The sequence below is a fragment of the Dryobates pubescens genome, chromosome 19 (assembly GCF_014839835.1).
Source record: "Dryobates pubescens isolate bDryPub1 chromosome 19, bDryPub1.pri, whole genome shotgun sequence".
Classification (NCBI taxonomy): Eukaryota; Metazoa; Chordata; class Aves; order Piciformes; family Picidae; genus Dryobates; species Dryobates pubescens.
The window spans coordinates 2831902-2845507 of NC_071630.1; the positions used below are offsets into that span (position 1 = coordinate 2831902).

The 13606-nt window shown below is 68.1% G+C and overlaps 1 protein-coding gene across 1 annotated transcript in view; it reads left to right on the forward strand.

The window, feature by feature from the left end:
- The window catches only part of LOC104305624 (uromodulin), a 19737-nt gene extending 12629 nt beyond the window's left edge, over window positions 1-7108 (forward strand). Inside the window, exons 6-8 of the mRNA XM_054170291.1 lie at window positions 2398-2557; window positions 4285-4414; window positions 6996-7108. Of these exons, the coding sequence (XP_054026266.1) occupies window positions 2398-2557; window positions 4285-4414; window positions 6996-7108 (403 nt within the window). The remainder of the gene's footprint in view (window positions 1-2397; window positions 2558-4284; window positions 4415-6995) is intronic.
- Window positions 7109-13606: the final 6498 nt, after the last annotated feature.

Sequence of the window (13606 nt, forward strand, 5' to 3'; positions counted from 1 at the left end):
GGCCACGGCGAGCCCCGCTCCCGACGGCGGGCTGCGGCACAGCCTCATCGAGGAGGGGTGAGTGCGCTGCTGCCGCCTCAGCTCAGCACCACACAGCTCAGCACCACCACACAGCACAGCTCAGCACCATACAGCACAGCTCAGCACCATACAGCACAGCTCAGCACCACCGCTGGGCCACGCCGAGCCCCGCTCCCGACGGCGGGCTGCGGCACAGCCTCATCGAGGAGGGGTGAGTGCGCTGCTGCCGCCTCAGCTCAGCACCACACAGCTCAGCACCACCACGCAGCTCAGCTCAGCACCACCACACAGCTCAGCACCACCGCTGGGCCACGGCGAGCGCCGCTCCCGACGGCGGGCTGCGGCACAGCCTCATCGAGGAGGGGTGAGTGCGCTGCTGCCGGATCAGCTCAGCACCACCACACAGCTCAGCTCAGCACCACCACACAGCTCAGCTCAGCACCACACAGCACTGCTCAGCACCACCGCTGGGCCACGGCGAGCGCCGCTCCCGACGGCGGGCTGCGGCACAGCCTCATCGAGGAGGGGTGAGTGCGCTGCTGCCGGATCAGCTCAGCACCACACAGCTCAGCACCACCACACAGCACAGCTCAGCACCATACAGCACAGCTCAGCACCACCGCTGGGCCACGGCGAGCGCCGCTCCCGACGGCGGGCTGCGGCACAGCCTCATCGAGGAGGGGTGAGTGCGCTGCTGCCGCCTCAGCTCAGCACCACACAGCTCAGCACCACCGCGCAGCACAGCTCAGCACCACGCAGCACAGCTCAGCACCACACAGCACAGCTCAGCACCACACAGCACAGCTCAGCACCACCGCTGGGCCACGGCGAGCGCCGCTCCCGACGGCGGACTGCGGCACAGCCTCATCGAGGAGGGGTGAGTGCGCTGCTGCCGGATCAGCTCAGCACCACAGCTCAGCACCACCACACAGCTCAGCTCAGCACCACACAGCTCAGCACCACCGCGCAGCACAGCTCAGCACCACCGCCGGGCCACGGCGAGCCCCGCTCCCGACGGCGGGCTGCGGCACAGCCTCATCGAGGAGGGGTGAGTGCGCTGCTGCCGCCTCAGCTCAGCACCACACAGCTCAGCACCACCACGCAGCTCCCTGCCAAGGGGTGCAGCACAGGCTCATCGAGGAGGGATGAGTGCGTTGCTGCCAGCTCAGCTCAGCACCACCAGCACAGTTCAGCACCACCAGCACAGTTCAGCACCACCGCACAGCACAGCTCAGCACCACCAGCGCAGCCACTCCTCTGGGGGGGCTCAGAGAAAGGTTCAGGTTGGAAGGGACCCCAGGGCTCAGCCAGCTCCAAGCCCCTGCCATGGGCAGGGACACCTCACCCCACAGCAGGTTGCTCACAGCCACCTCCAGCCTGGCTGCAAACACCTCCAGGGCTGAGCAGGAGGCTTCCACCACCTCCCTGGGCAGCCTGGGCCAGGCTCTCACCTCCTTCACTTTCCTCTCTCCAGTGCCACTGCCCCGGGGCAGAGCCTGTGCCGGGCAGCATCACTGGCCTGGTAGAACAGCTCCACAGGGGAGCCCCTTACCCACTCTGGCCTGAGACCCCTCTGCCTGACCCTTCTCAGCTGCCAGCATCACTCCTGGCCAGCTGAGGAGGTGAAGGGCCAGGAGAGGAGACAGGAGACCTTGCTGGGGTGTGCAGAGGTCTCTGCTGGCAGGCGTTGGAGCTGCCTGCAGCCAAGCCAAGGGCAGGAGCCTGGAGAAGAGGGAAGTGAGAGCCACAGCCAAGCTCACCCCACCCCTGCAGGGCAGCTGCGGCCTCACAGGGCAGGACATGAGCCCTGAGCTGGGCACAAGGCAGGACCACAGGGTGGCAGGGGTGGGGAGGGACCCCTGGAGGTCTCAGGGTGATCAGAGGGGGGCAGGGGTGGGGAGGGACCCCTGGAGGTCTCAGGGTGATCAGAGGGGGGCAGGGGTGGGGAGGGACCCCTGGAGGTCTCAGGGTGATCAGAGGGGGGCAGGGGTGGGGAGGGACCCCTGGAGGTCTCAGGGTGATCAGAGGGGGGCAGGGGTGGGGAGGGACCCCTGGAGCTCATCCAGTCCAAGCCCCCTGCCAAGGAGGATTCCCCTGGAGAAGGTCCCTCAGGACCAGGCAGGTTTAAAGTCTCCAGCGGTGGAGCCTCCACCAGCTCTCTGGGCAGCCTTCCCCAGTGCACCTGTAAGCTCCTGCAGCTCCTCCTCATCTTCAGGTGGAACTTCTGGTGCCCAGGAAGGGCATCCCCCCGCCAGCACCGCCGCGGGACCGATCCTGCTGGGCAGCTCCCGGGGGGCTGCGGCGCAGCGTGCTGGGTGCTGCGCCGCTCCTCCTGCTGCCTGCCCAGCTGCTGACCGCTCCTCCCCCCCGCCTCAGGTGCCCTCGGGACGAGACAGTGAGGCTGCTGAGTGCCAGTGGGGAGAGCACAGCTGCCAGGTTCAGCTTCCAGATGTTTCGCTTCGTGGCTCAGCCGCAGCTGTTCCTGCACTGCCGAGTGCGGCTCTGCCCCCCGGCCGCCCTGCAGCCCTGTGCCAAGGTAAGCCCTGCCCAGCCTCACACAGCCACAGCCCCGACCTGCTGCCCACACTGCCCCTGCCCCAGGCCAGGCAGGGTGCTGGTAGCCTTCTGTGCTGCACCAGGAGCGAGGGGCAGAGGGCAAAGCTCTCTCGGTCACCCCATGGGGGGAGCACAAAGATGTGCTGCAACCACCCAGCTGCAGTGAGACAGGGAGGAGGTAGCCCCCAGCCACCACCACAGCACCACAGGGTGCCAGGGGGTGGAAGGGATCCTCAAAGAGCTCCCAGTGCCAGCCCCCTGCCAGGGCAGGAGCACAGCACCCAGCCCAGGGGGCACAGGAACACATCCAGGCAGGGCTGCACAGGCTCCAGAGCAGGAGACTCCACAACCTCTCTGGGCAGCCTGCTCCAGGCCTCTGGCAGCCTCCCAGCCAAGAAGTTCTTCCTCCTGCTGAGCTGGAAGCTCCTGGGCTGCAGTTTCCAGCCCTTGCCTCTTGTGCTGCCCCAGGGCACAGTGAGCAGAGCCTGGCCCTGGCCCTCCCTTCCTGCCCCCCAGCCCTCAGCTCTTGATGGCCATTGCTCAGCTCCCTCTCAGCCTTCTCCTCTGCAGCCTGCACCCCCCCAGGGCTCTCAGCCTCTCCTGCCCAGGCAGTGCTGCAGTCCCTTCAGCAGCCTTGCAGCCCTGCCTTGGCCTCTCTGCAGCAGCTCCCTGTCCCTCTGGAGCTGGGGAGCCCAGAGCTGGAGGCAGGATTCCAGCTGTGGCCTTCCCAGGGCAGAGCAGAGCAGAGGGGGAGGAGAAGCTGCCTGGCCCTGCTGGCCACACTCTGCTGAGTGCCCCCCAGGATGCCAGCAGCCTGCCCTGTGCCCAGGCCAGCCAGGGGCACCTTCCTTCCCTGGGGCTGCTCTCTGAAGAGGCTCTGCTCTGGGCTCAGTTTCCTCAGCACAACAACCACCTCCCAGCAGCAGGAGCTCTCCTCAGCACCCTCCACTAAAGCTGCAGGGACCTGAGCACACCAGAGAGCTCCTTCCTCTCTTCCCTCTCTCTCTTGGCTATGAGAGACCACAGCTGCAGCTCTGTGCCCAGCTCTGGAGCCTCTGTGCCAGGAAGGCTCTGGAGGGGCTGGAAGGTGTCCAGAGCAGGACCAGGAGGCTGAGCAGAGGGCTGGAGCTGCTCTGCTCTGAGCACAGCCTGAGAGAGTTGGGGTTGTGCAGGCTGCAGAGGAGAAAGCTCCAGGGAGACCTTCTGGTGGCCTTCCAGGAGCTGCAGGGGGCTGCAGGAAAGCTGGGGAGGGACTTTGGAGGGGGTCAGGGAGGGACAGGCCTGGGGGGGATGGAGCAAAAGGAGAAGTGGGGAGCTGGAGATTGGCTGTGAGGAAGAAGTTGTTGGCCAGGAGGGTGGTGAGAGCCTGGCCCAGGCTGCCCAGGGAGGTGCTGGAAGCCTCCTGCTCAGCCCTGGAGGTGTTTGCAGCCAGGCTGGAGGTGGCTGTGAGCAACCTGCTGTGGGGTGAGGTGTCCCTGCCCATGGCAGGGGCTTGAGGCTGGCTGAGCCCTGAGCTCCCTTCCAGCCCTGACATGCTAAGGTGCTTCAGGAACCAGCTCCTCTCATGCTCGGGGGTCCTGGCTGCTCCCAGGCTGCAGCCATATGTGCCTGTGCCAGGGAGAGACCCCCAGCACAGCTCTTGCCCCCTGCAGTGGGCTTCTTCCCTGCCTTCTGGTCTCATCAGCCCTCCCTTGGCTTTGTTGACAGCAATGCCCCAGGCTCAGGAGGAAGAAGAGGGCACTGGAGGATGACTACAATAAGGTTGTCTCCTATGGCCCCATCCTGCTGGCTGCTGGAGCAGGGACCCCTTCCAGCTCTGAGCAGCAGGACCTGAAGGGTATGTGAGACCCTCTGGGCAGGGCAGCAGCTCCCAGACCCTTGCAGCTCTCTAGCTGACAGCAGCTGACTGAGGAGGCTGCTTTGGCCCTGCCCTGCATGGCAGCATGGAGCCCTGCAGCTGCCTGCAGCCCTGCCTGCAGCCCTGCAGCTGCCAAGGCCATGCACATCCTGCTGCAGAAGCCCAGCAGGCACAGAGCTGTTGGCTGTGCCTGAGCAGCTCTGCTGCAGGTGGAGCAGGGACCTGGGGTGGGAATGGACCAGAAACCTTCTGGCTGTCAGTGCAGCCCAGGGGAGGGGGCTGGGGGCTCACCCTGCACCCTCACAGCAGCCCAGGGGAAGGGGCTGGGGGCTCACCCTGCACCCTCACAGCAGCCCAGGGGAAGGGGCTGGGGGCTCACCCTGCACCCTCACAGCAGCCCAGGGGAAGGGGCTGGGGGCTCACCCTGCACCCTCACAGCAGCCCAGGGGAAGGGGCTGGGGGCTCACCCTGCACCCTCACAGCAGCCCAGGGCAGGGGGGGCTGGGGACTCACCCTGCACCCTCACAGCAGCCCAGGGCAGGGGGCTGGGGGCTCACCCTGCACCCTCACAGCAGCCCAGGGCAGGGGGCTGGGGGCTCACCCTGCACCCTCACAGCAGCCCAGGGGAGGAGGCTGGGGGCTCACCCTGCACCCTCACAGCAGCCCAGGGCAGGGAAGGCTTCTCCTGAGCACCAAGGTCCAGGCAGGGGGTCCTGGAGCAGGGCTAGAGGGAGCCCACCCAGCCTGCAGCTCAGAGCAGGTGGGAGTGAGGCTGGGATGAGAGCCCCTGGGCTTTGGGCAGAGCCCCCAGGTGAGGCACTGAGGTGACCAAGCTCCTGTTAGTGCCCCTCAGGGCCCTGAGGTGTCCCCAGCTCTGGTGGCTCTTCCCTTCCACAGGAGAAGCTGGGTGCTGGGGGGCAGCAGCTGAGGGGGAGCCAGCAGTGTGCCCAGGGGGCCAAGAAGGCCAGCAGCAGCCTGGCCTGGGGCAGCAGTGGGGTGGGCAGCAGGAGCAGGGCAGGGGCCATGCCCTTGTGCTGGGCACTGGTGAAGCCACAGCTTCAATCTTGAGCTCAGCTCTGGGCTCCTCACTGCCAGCAGGAGCCTGAGGAGCTGGGGCAGGGCCAGGGAAGGGCAACAGAGCTGGGGAAGGGTCTGGAGAGCAGGGCTGGGGAGGGAGAAGCAGCTGAGGGAGCTAGGGGGGCTCAGCCTGGAGCAGAGGAGGCTGAGGGAGACCTCCTTGCTCTCTGCAGCTCCCTGGGAGGAGGCTGCAGCCAGCTGGGGCTTGGGCTCTGCTCCCCAGGCTCAGGGCACAGAAGGAGAGGACCTGGCCTGGGGTTGTGCCAGGGGAGGCTGAGGTTGGAGAGGAGGCAAAATGTCTTTGGTGCCAGAGGGGTCAGGGCCTGGCAGAGGCTGCCCAGGGAGGTGGTGGAGTCCCCATGGCTGGAGGTGTCCCAGAGCCCTGTGGCCATGGCCCTGGGGCAGGGTTTGGTGCCCAGGGTGGGGTTGGGTTGGTGCTGGCCTGGATGCTCCCAGAAGGCTTTTCCAGCCCAGCCCCACCCAACCCAATCCAATCCAACCCAAGCCAGCCCTGCCCAGCCCCACCCTGCCCAGCCCAATCCAACTCAACCCAGCTCAACCCAGCCCAGCCCAACCCAGCCCAGCCCAGCCCAGCCCAGCCCAGCCCAATCCCACCCAATCCAACCCAGCCCAATCCAATCCAACCCAGTCCAGCCCAACCCAGCCCAATCCAACCCAGACCAGCCCAATCCAACCCAGTCCAGCCCAACCCAGCCCAATCCAACCCAGACCAGCCCAATCCAACCCAACCCAGCCCAGCCCAGCCCAGCCCAGCCCAGCCCAACCCAGCCCAGCCCAGCCCAACCCAGCCCAACCCAACCCAGTCCAGCCCAACCCAGCCCAGCCCAGCCCAGCCCAGCCCAGCCCAGCCCAACCCAACCCAGTCAAGCCCAGCCCAGCCCAACCCAGCCCAGCCCAGCCCAGCCCAGCCCAGCCCAACCCAACCCAGTCAAGCCCAGCCCAGCCCAACCCAGCCCAGCCCAGCCCAGCCCAGCCCAGCCCAACCCAACCCAGTCAAGCCCAGCCCAACCCAGCCCAGCCCAGCCCAGCCCAGCCCAGCCCAACCCAACCCAGTCAAGCCCAGCCCAGCCCAACCCAGCCCAGCCCAGCCCAGCCCAGCCCAGCCCAACCCAACCCAGTCAAGCCCAGCCCAGCCCAACCCAGCCCAGCCCAGCCCAGCCCAGCCCAGCCCAACCCAACCCAGTCAAGCCCAGCCCAGCCCAACCCAGCCCAGCCCAGCCCAGCCCAGCCCAGCCCAACCCAGCCCAGCCCAGCCCAGCCCAGCCCAACCCAACCCAACCCAGTCCAGCCCAACCCAGCCCAGCCCAGCCCAGCCCAGCCCAGCCCAGCCCAACCCAACCCAGTCAAGCCCAGCCCAGCCCAACCCAGCCCAGCCCAGCCCAGCCCATCCTATGCCTCCCCCTCCCAGGGGCTGCTGCTGCCAGCCCCCCAGGGGTGTAACCAACCCTTCTGCTCCTTGCAGGACCCAGCCCGTGGCTGCTCGGGGGCCTCATCCTGCTGGGGGTGCTGGGGGCGCTGAGCACAGCTGCTGTGGCCATCAGTGGCAGGCAGCAGCGAAGGGCTGACCCCCAATAAAGAGCAGGGAGCAGAGGGGGCTCCTGCCTGTGTCCTTCCAGGGGGGGGTTGGGAGGGAGGTGCTGGCAGCAGCCCCCCCGAGCTGCCTGCCCTGGCTCCAGAGGGTTTGGCTCCTTCCCAGCCCTGCTCTGCTCTCTGCTTGCCAGCAGAGCCTGGGCACAATGCCCCTTGCTGGGCATGGAGGCAGGGAGGGGGGTCCCAAATCACCCCCCAGCCAGCTGGCCACCCCACAGCTCTGAGCACCCCCATCCAGAGCCCCCTGCTGCTGCTGCCCCCCACGAGTCCTGGGTGCTGCCCCCAGCAGCTGCCTGCTGAGCAAAGCTGGGCCCTGGGGGTCCTGCCTGGCACAGAGGAGGCTGCCTGGGGGCTGCACCAAGCTCCAGAGCTTTATTCCTTGGCCAGGCCTTGGAAGAGGCTGCCCGGGGGGTGGGGGGTGGGGGTGGTGGAGTCACCAGCCCTGGGGCAGAGGTGGCAGCTGGGGAGGGGGGGCAGGGGTCCTGCTGGGCAGCAGGTTGGAGCTGATGGTCCTCAGGGGCTTGTCCAACCCTAAGGATCCTCTGACAGGGGCAGAAGAGGCAGCTCAGGGGCTCCTTGCCCAGGGCAGGCCACCAGGAAGGCACAAAGCTCTCCTGAGGGTGGGCCATGGCCCCTGAAGGGGAAACTGAGGCACTGAGGCCTCCTCCTCCTCCTCCTCCTCCTCCCTGGGGCTGGGAGCTTTGCCCTCAGCAGGGGCACAGGCAGGAGGGAGGCACAGCCAGCAGCTAGCCCTGGGGGGGCTGTGGGGGCTTTGTCCTGCCTGCTGGTGCTGGAGCCTGTGGTCTCCTTTGTCTTGGGGGAGTAGAGGACAACCAGCCAGAGGAAGATGAAGATGCCTGCAGGGGAAGGCAGGCAGCCATGCAGCAGCAGCAGGAGGTGCCAGGGAGCAGCCTGCCAGGAGGCTGCCAGCGCTGCCCTGCTGCTCCCAGAGCGCTCCCCCAGCACACTGCTGCAGGAGGACCTCCCCAGCCCTCAGCTGAGGCACTCAGCCAGGACAAGCCCTGGGCTGCCCTGCTGGGGAAAGGCTTCCCTGGGGGAGAAGAACCCACCTGGGCTGCTGTGGATGTGGCTGGGAGCTCCCCTCCAGCTCCAAGGGGGAAGGGACCCCAAGGCTCAGCCAGCTCCAAGCCCCTGCCAGGGGCAGGGACACCTCAGCCCACAGCAGGTTGCTCACAGCCACCTCCAGCCTGGCTGCAAACACCTCCAGGCATCAGCAGGAGGCTTCCACCACCTCCCTGGGCAGCCTGGGCCAGGCTCTCACCACCCTCCTGCCCAACAACTTCTTCCTCACAGCCAATCTCCAGCTCCCCACTTCCCCTTTTGCTCCATCCCCCCCAGTCCTGGCCCTCCCTGACCCCCTCCAAAGTCCCTCCCCAGCTTTCCTGCAGCCCCCTGCAGCTCCTGGAAGGCCACCAGAAGGTCTCCCTGGAGCCTTCTCCTCTGCAGCCTGCACAACCCCAACTCTCTCAGGCTGTGCTCAGAGCAGAGCAGCTCCAGCCCTCTGCTCCCCCTCCTGGCCCTGCTCTGGACACCTTCCAGCCCCTCCAGAGCCTTCCTGGCACAGAGGCTGCAGAGCTGGGCACAGAGCTGCAGCTGTGGGCTCAGCAGAGTGGAGCAGAGAGGCAGAATCACAGCCAGACCCTGCCCAGCCTGTGAGGTCGTTGGGCTGGGCTGGAGTGGCAATGAAATGGCCAAGCTGAGGGATGCCAAGGTGCCCAGCTCTCCCTTTCCCCCCAAACCCCCAGCCCCTCCATGACCCTCTGGCTGGCTCCTTCCCCCCCCAGCCCCTCCAGGACCCTCTGGCTGGCTCCTTCCCCCCCAGCCCCTCCAGGACCCTCTGGCTGGCTCCTTCCCCCCCCCAGCCCCTCCAGGACCCTCTGGGTGGCTCCTTCCCCCCCCCCAGCCCCTCCAGGACCCTCTGGCTGGCTCCTTCCCCCCCCAGCCCCTCCAGGACCCTCTGGCTGGCTCCTTCCCCCCCCCCCCAGCCCTTCCAGGACCCTCTGTCTGGCTCCTTCCCCCCCCAGCCCCTCCAGGACCCTCTGTCTGGCTCCTTCCCCCCCCAGCCCCTCCAGGACCCTCTGGCTGGCTCCTTCCCCCCCAGCCTCTCTCTGCTGCAGCTCACAGCTTGGTGCTGGCAGCACAGCTGCCGAGGGTGCACTCAGTGCCACCCCCAGCAGGAGGCCACCAGAGCTGCCCCCTGCCCAGCCCAGCCTGCCCCAGCCCCGGGGGGCTGCTGGCACAGCCCTGCCTCGGGAAGATGCAGAAGGGCTATGGAGAGGGTGGAGAAAGCTGTGGCTGCCCCACAGCCAGCAGAGGCCAGGGCCAGCAGGGGGTGTGCTGTGGGCTGATCCAGAGCTGGGCTCTGCCAAAGGTGCACAAGGGGTTAGGCAGGGCTTGGACCAAGCTTAAGGAGGCCTGAGTGCAGCTCCCAGGGCTGGGGGCCACGGGGGGCTCCTGCCTGGCCCCAGCAGCAGTGCTGGGGGGGGGAGAGGGCAGTGCTGGCTTGAAGGAGATGATCCTGGGGGGGTGTGAGCTGTGATGCTCCTGGGGGGTTGAGGGGTGAGCTGTGATGCCCCTGGGGGGGGTGAGGGGTGAGCTGTGATGCTCCTGGGGGGGTGAGGGGTGAGCTGTGATGCTCCTGGGGGAGGGGGTGAGGGGTGAGCTGTGATGCCCCTGGGGGGGTGAGGGGTGAGCTGTGATGCTCCTGGGGCAGGGGGTGAGGGGTGAGCTGTGATGCTCCTGGGGGGTTGAGGGGTGAGCTGTGATGCCCCTGGGGGGTGAGGGGTGAGCTGTGATGCTCCTGGGGGAGGGGGTGAGGGGTGAGCTGTGATGCCCCTGGGGGGGTGAGGGGTGAGCTGTGATGCTCCTGGGGCAGGGGGGTGAGGGGTGAGCTGTGATGCTCCTGGGGGGTTGAGGGGTGAGCTGTGATGCCCCTGGGGGGTGAGGGGTGAGCTGTGATGCTCCTGGGGCAGGGGGGTGAGGGGTGAGCTGTGATGCCCCTGGGGCAGGGGGGTGAGGGGTGAGCTGTGATGCTCCTGGGGCAGGGGGGTGAGGGGTGAGCTGTGATGCTCCTGGGGCAGGGGGGTGAGGGGTGAGCTGTGATGCCCCTGGGGCAGGGGGGTGAGGGGTGAGCTGTGATGCCCCTGGGGGGGTGAGGGGTGAGCTGTGATGCTCCTGGGGCAGGGGGGTGAGGGGTGAGCTGTGATGCCCCTGGGGGGGTGAGGGGTGAGCTGTGATGCCCCTGGGGGGGTGAGGGGTGAGCTGTGATGCTCCTGGGGGTTGAGGGGTGAGCTGTGATGCCCCTGGTGGGGTGAGGGGTGAGCTGTGATGCTCCTGGGGCAGGGGGGTGAGGGGTGAGCTGTGATGCTCCTGGGGGGGTGAGGGGTGAGCTGTGATGCCCCTGGGGCAGGGGGGTGAGGGGTGAGCTGTGATGCTCCTGGGGCAGGGGGGTGAGGGGTGAGCTGTGATGCCCCTGGGGCAGGGGGGTGAGGGGTGAGCTGTGATGCTCCTGGGGCAGGGGGGTGAGGGGTGAGCTGTGATGCCCCTGGGGCAGGGGGGTGAGGGGTGAGCTGTGATGCCCCTGGGGGGGTGAGGGGTGAGCTGTGATGCTCCTGGGGGGGGTGGGGGGGTGTCAAGGGCTGTCCTTCCAGGTCTGTCCCCACCACACCACTTCTCTGCTTCACTGAGGGGCTGTTGATGTGCAGCACCAGGAGCCCCCTCCTTGGGGACCTCCACCAGCAGCCAGAGCCCCCAGGCCCTGCTTCCTGTGCCAGGCTCTGTGGCCCTGCTCTGGCATGGGGGGGGGCTGGACTGGAAGAGCTCCACAGGTCCCTTCCAACCCCTCCCCCCCGTGAGCCTGGGATGCCCCAGGGCCATTCCACCCTGCAGCTGCTCTCCTGAGCTGGGACTAAGCTGGAGGTTGGGACCTGAGCTCAGCTGCAGGCTGCCCCTCAGCAGCTGGCACCTGAGGGGGCACCGAGGTGGGGCAGGCAGCACAGACAGGGTAGGAGCAGGAGCTGGGGGGGGGTGGGATTGTCACCAGCAGCAGGGTGAAGAAGGTGAGGTGGTCACAGGAGCAGGCTGTCCCCTGGTGCCCAGGCTGGGTGGCACATCCACTGCCGCTCCAGCCTCCCGCCAGGCCTGCGCCGGGCACAGGGGGAGCAGGGACAGTGCCCCCCTGGTGAAACCCTGCCATGGCCTTTGGGTCAGAGCTTTCCCCTGGGACAGTGTAGTCCCCAAGCTCCTGCAGACCTCACACTGGGGATGCCCAGGTCCCCCTCTCCCCCCCACTCACCAGGCACCAGCAGGAGCAGCAGGACAGTGCCCAGCAGCAGGACAGTGCCCAGCAGCAGGACAGTGCCCAGCAGCAGGCTCATGCTGCTCTGTGGGCTCTCCTGGCCACCCCTGGCCATGCTATGATGCTCTCCTTCCCTTCTCTGGGTGCCTCTCCTCCTCAGGCTCCCCAGGGGGGGTTTGTGGCTGCTCCTGAGGCCAGGGCTGTGTCCTCATTTCCCCCCTTGTGCCTCCCTGTGCGCTGGCACCGTGCCCTCCCCCAGCGAGGAGCGGCGGTGCCAACCATCAGGGCTGTGCCGTTTCCTCCTTGCCCACTTCCCCTGGCTGACTCGAGGCTCTTTTCCTTCCCTTTGTCCCCTTCATCCTGCCAAGACCCAGGCTGATGCCCCCAGCAGCCCAGAGGCGTGCAGGGACATCCCCGTCCCAAGCCGGGCACCCTCCCGGGCATCGCTGCCAGCCAGGAGCCTGCTCCTCGGCAAAGTGCCCCCGGCCCAGCCAGGAGCTGGGGGGGGGGGGATGGAGGGGGATGAAGCTCCAAGTGGCACAGCCAGGGCAGCCATGCTCTGCCTGGCCCCACAGCCACCGAGGAAGGCGATTCCCACCCTGGGAGCCTCCCTCCCTGGGTTCCCATCCTCTGCCTCCCTCCCTCTGCTGGGCAACGACAGCTTCCTGACCTGTGCCATCGCCCCCAGCCCCTGCCAGCCCCCTCCCATCCCCCCTCCCATCCCCCCCAGCCCCTGCCAGCCCCCCTCCCTGCCCCTCCATCAACTCCCATCCCCCTTCCAATCTCCTCTACCCCCTTCCAAGCCCCTCCAACCCCTCCCCATCACTCTCCATAATCCTCCACCAACCCCCCCCCCCGCCCCTTCCATTCTCCTCCCTCCCTTTCCAGCGCCCTCCAAACCCCTCCCCCTCACTCTCCATCCCCATCAACCCCCATCCCCCTCCGGGTCCTCCATCAACCCCCCATCCCCCTTCCAACTCCATCCCCCCACCCCCTCCCATCACTCTCCATACTCCTCCAGCCCCCTTCCATTCTCCTTCCTCCCCTTCCCTGCCCCTCTCTCCTCTTCCAGCCCCCCTCCCCCTCCCTCCCTGCGCTGTTAGCGCTCTGCCAGGAGCACCACTCCTGGTCCCAGCTCAAGAGGATCCCACAGCACAAGGCGCAGGGTGCAGGACCAGAGCTGGGGCAAGCCCGGCCAGGGGCCTGACCCCACGGAGGAGACCCCCCCCCAAGGGCAGAGAGACCCCCAGCAATCCATCCTCCAAGCAGGATCGACTTTAATGGGCACACTCCGGGGAGCTTCCACACCAGCCAGAGACACTCAACGCAACCACCGAGCCCGAGGGCTGCAGCTGCCGGAGGCTGGCAGCGGGGGCAGAGCCTTCCCGGGGCGGCCAGCAGGAGGATGGAGCCCCGGAGCGCGGGGAGGGGGCAGCCAGCGGCAGCTCTGCCCCTGCCCGTCCCTCCTGCAGCCTTCCCTCCCTGCCCCCGAGGATGCCAAGCCGAGGGATGCCAAGCTGCCCGGCTGGGAGCTGCTGGATGGGAATCGTGGGGAGGGGGCAGGCGGAGGGGAGGGGCTCGGCCCCGCCGCGGGTCCCTAAGGGGCAGTAACAAAGCAGCCAGCGTTGGTCCTTCCCGTGGGCACCCTCCAGGTGGGCAGCCCCCGGGCATGGCACAGCCTGGCTGCCACCTTCCCGGGGGCACCCCCTGCACGGGCAGCCCCCGGGCATGGCACAGCCTGGCTGCCACCTTCCCGGGGGCACCCCCTGCACGGGCACCCCCTGGGCATGGCACAGCCTGGCTGCCACCTTCCCGGGGGCACCCCCTGCACGGGCACCCCCTGGGCATGGCACAGCCTGGCTGCCACCTTCCCGGGGGCACCCTCTGCACGGGCAGCCCCCGGGCATGGCACAGCCTGGCTGCCACCTTCCCGGGGGCACCCCCTGCACGGGCAGCCCCCGGGCATGGCACAGCCTGGCTGCCACCTTCCCGGGGGCACCCTCTGCACGGGCAGCCCCCGGGCATGGCACAGCCTGGCTGCCACCTTCCCGGGGGCACCCTCTGCACGGGCAGCCCCCGGGCATGGCACAGCCTGGCTGCCACCTTCCCGGGGGCACCCCCTGCACGGGCAGCCCCCGGGCATGGCACAGCCTGGGCAGCCCCAG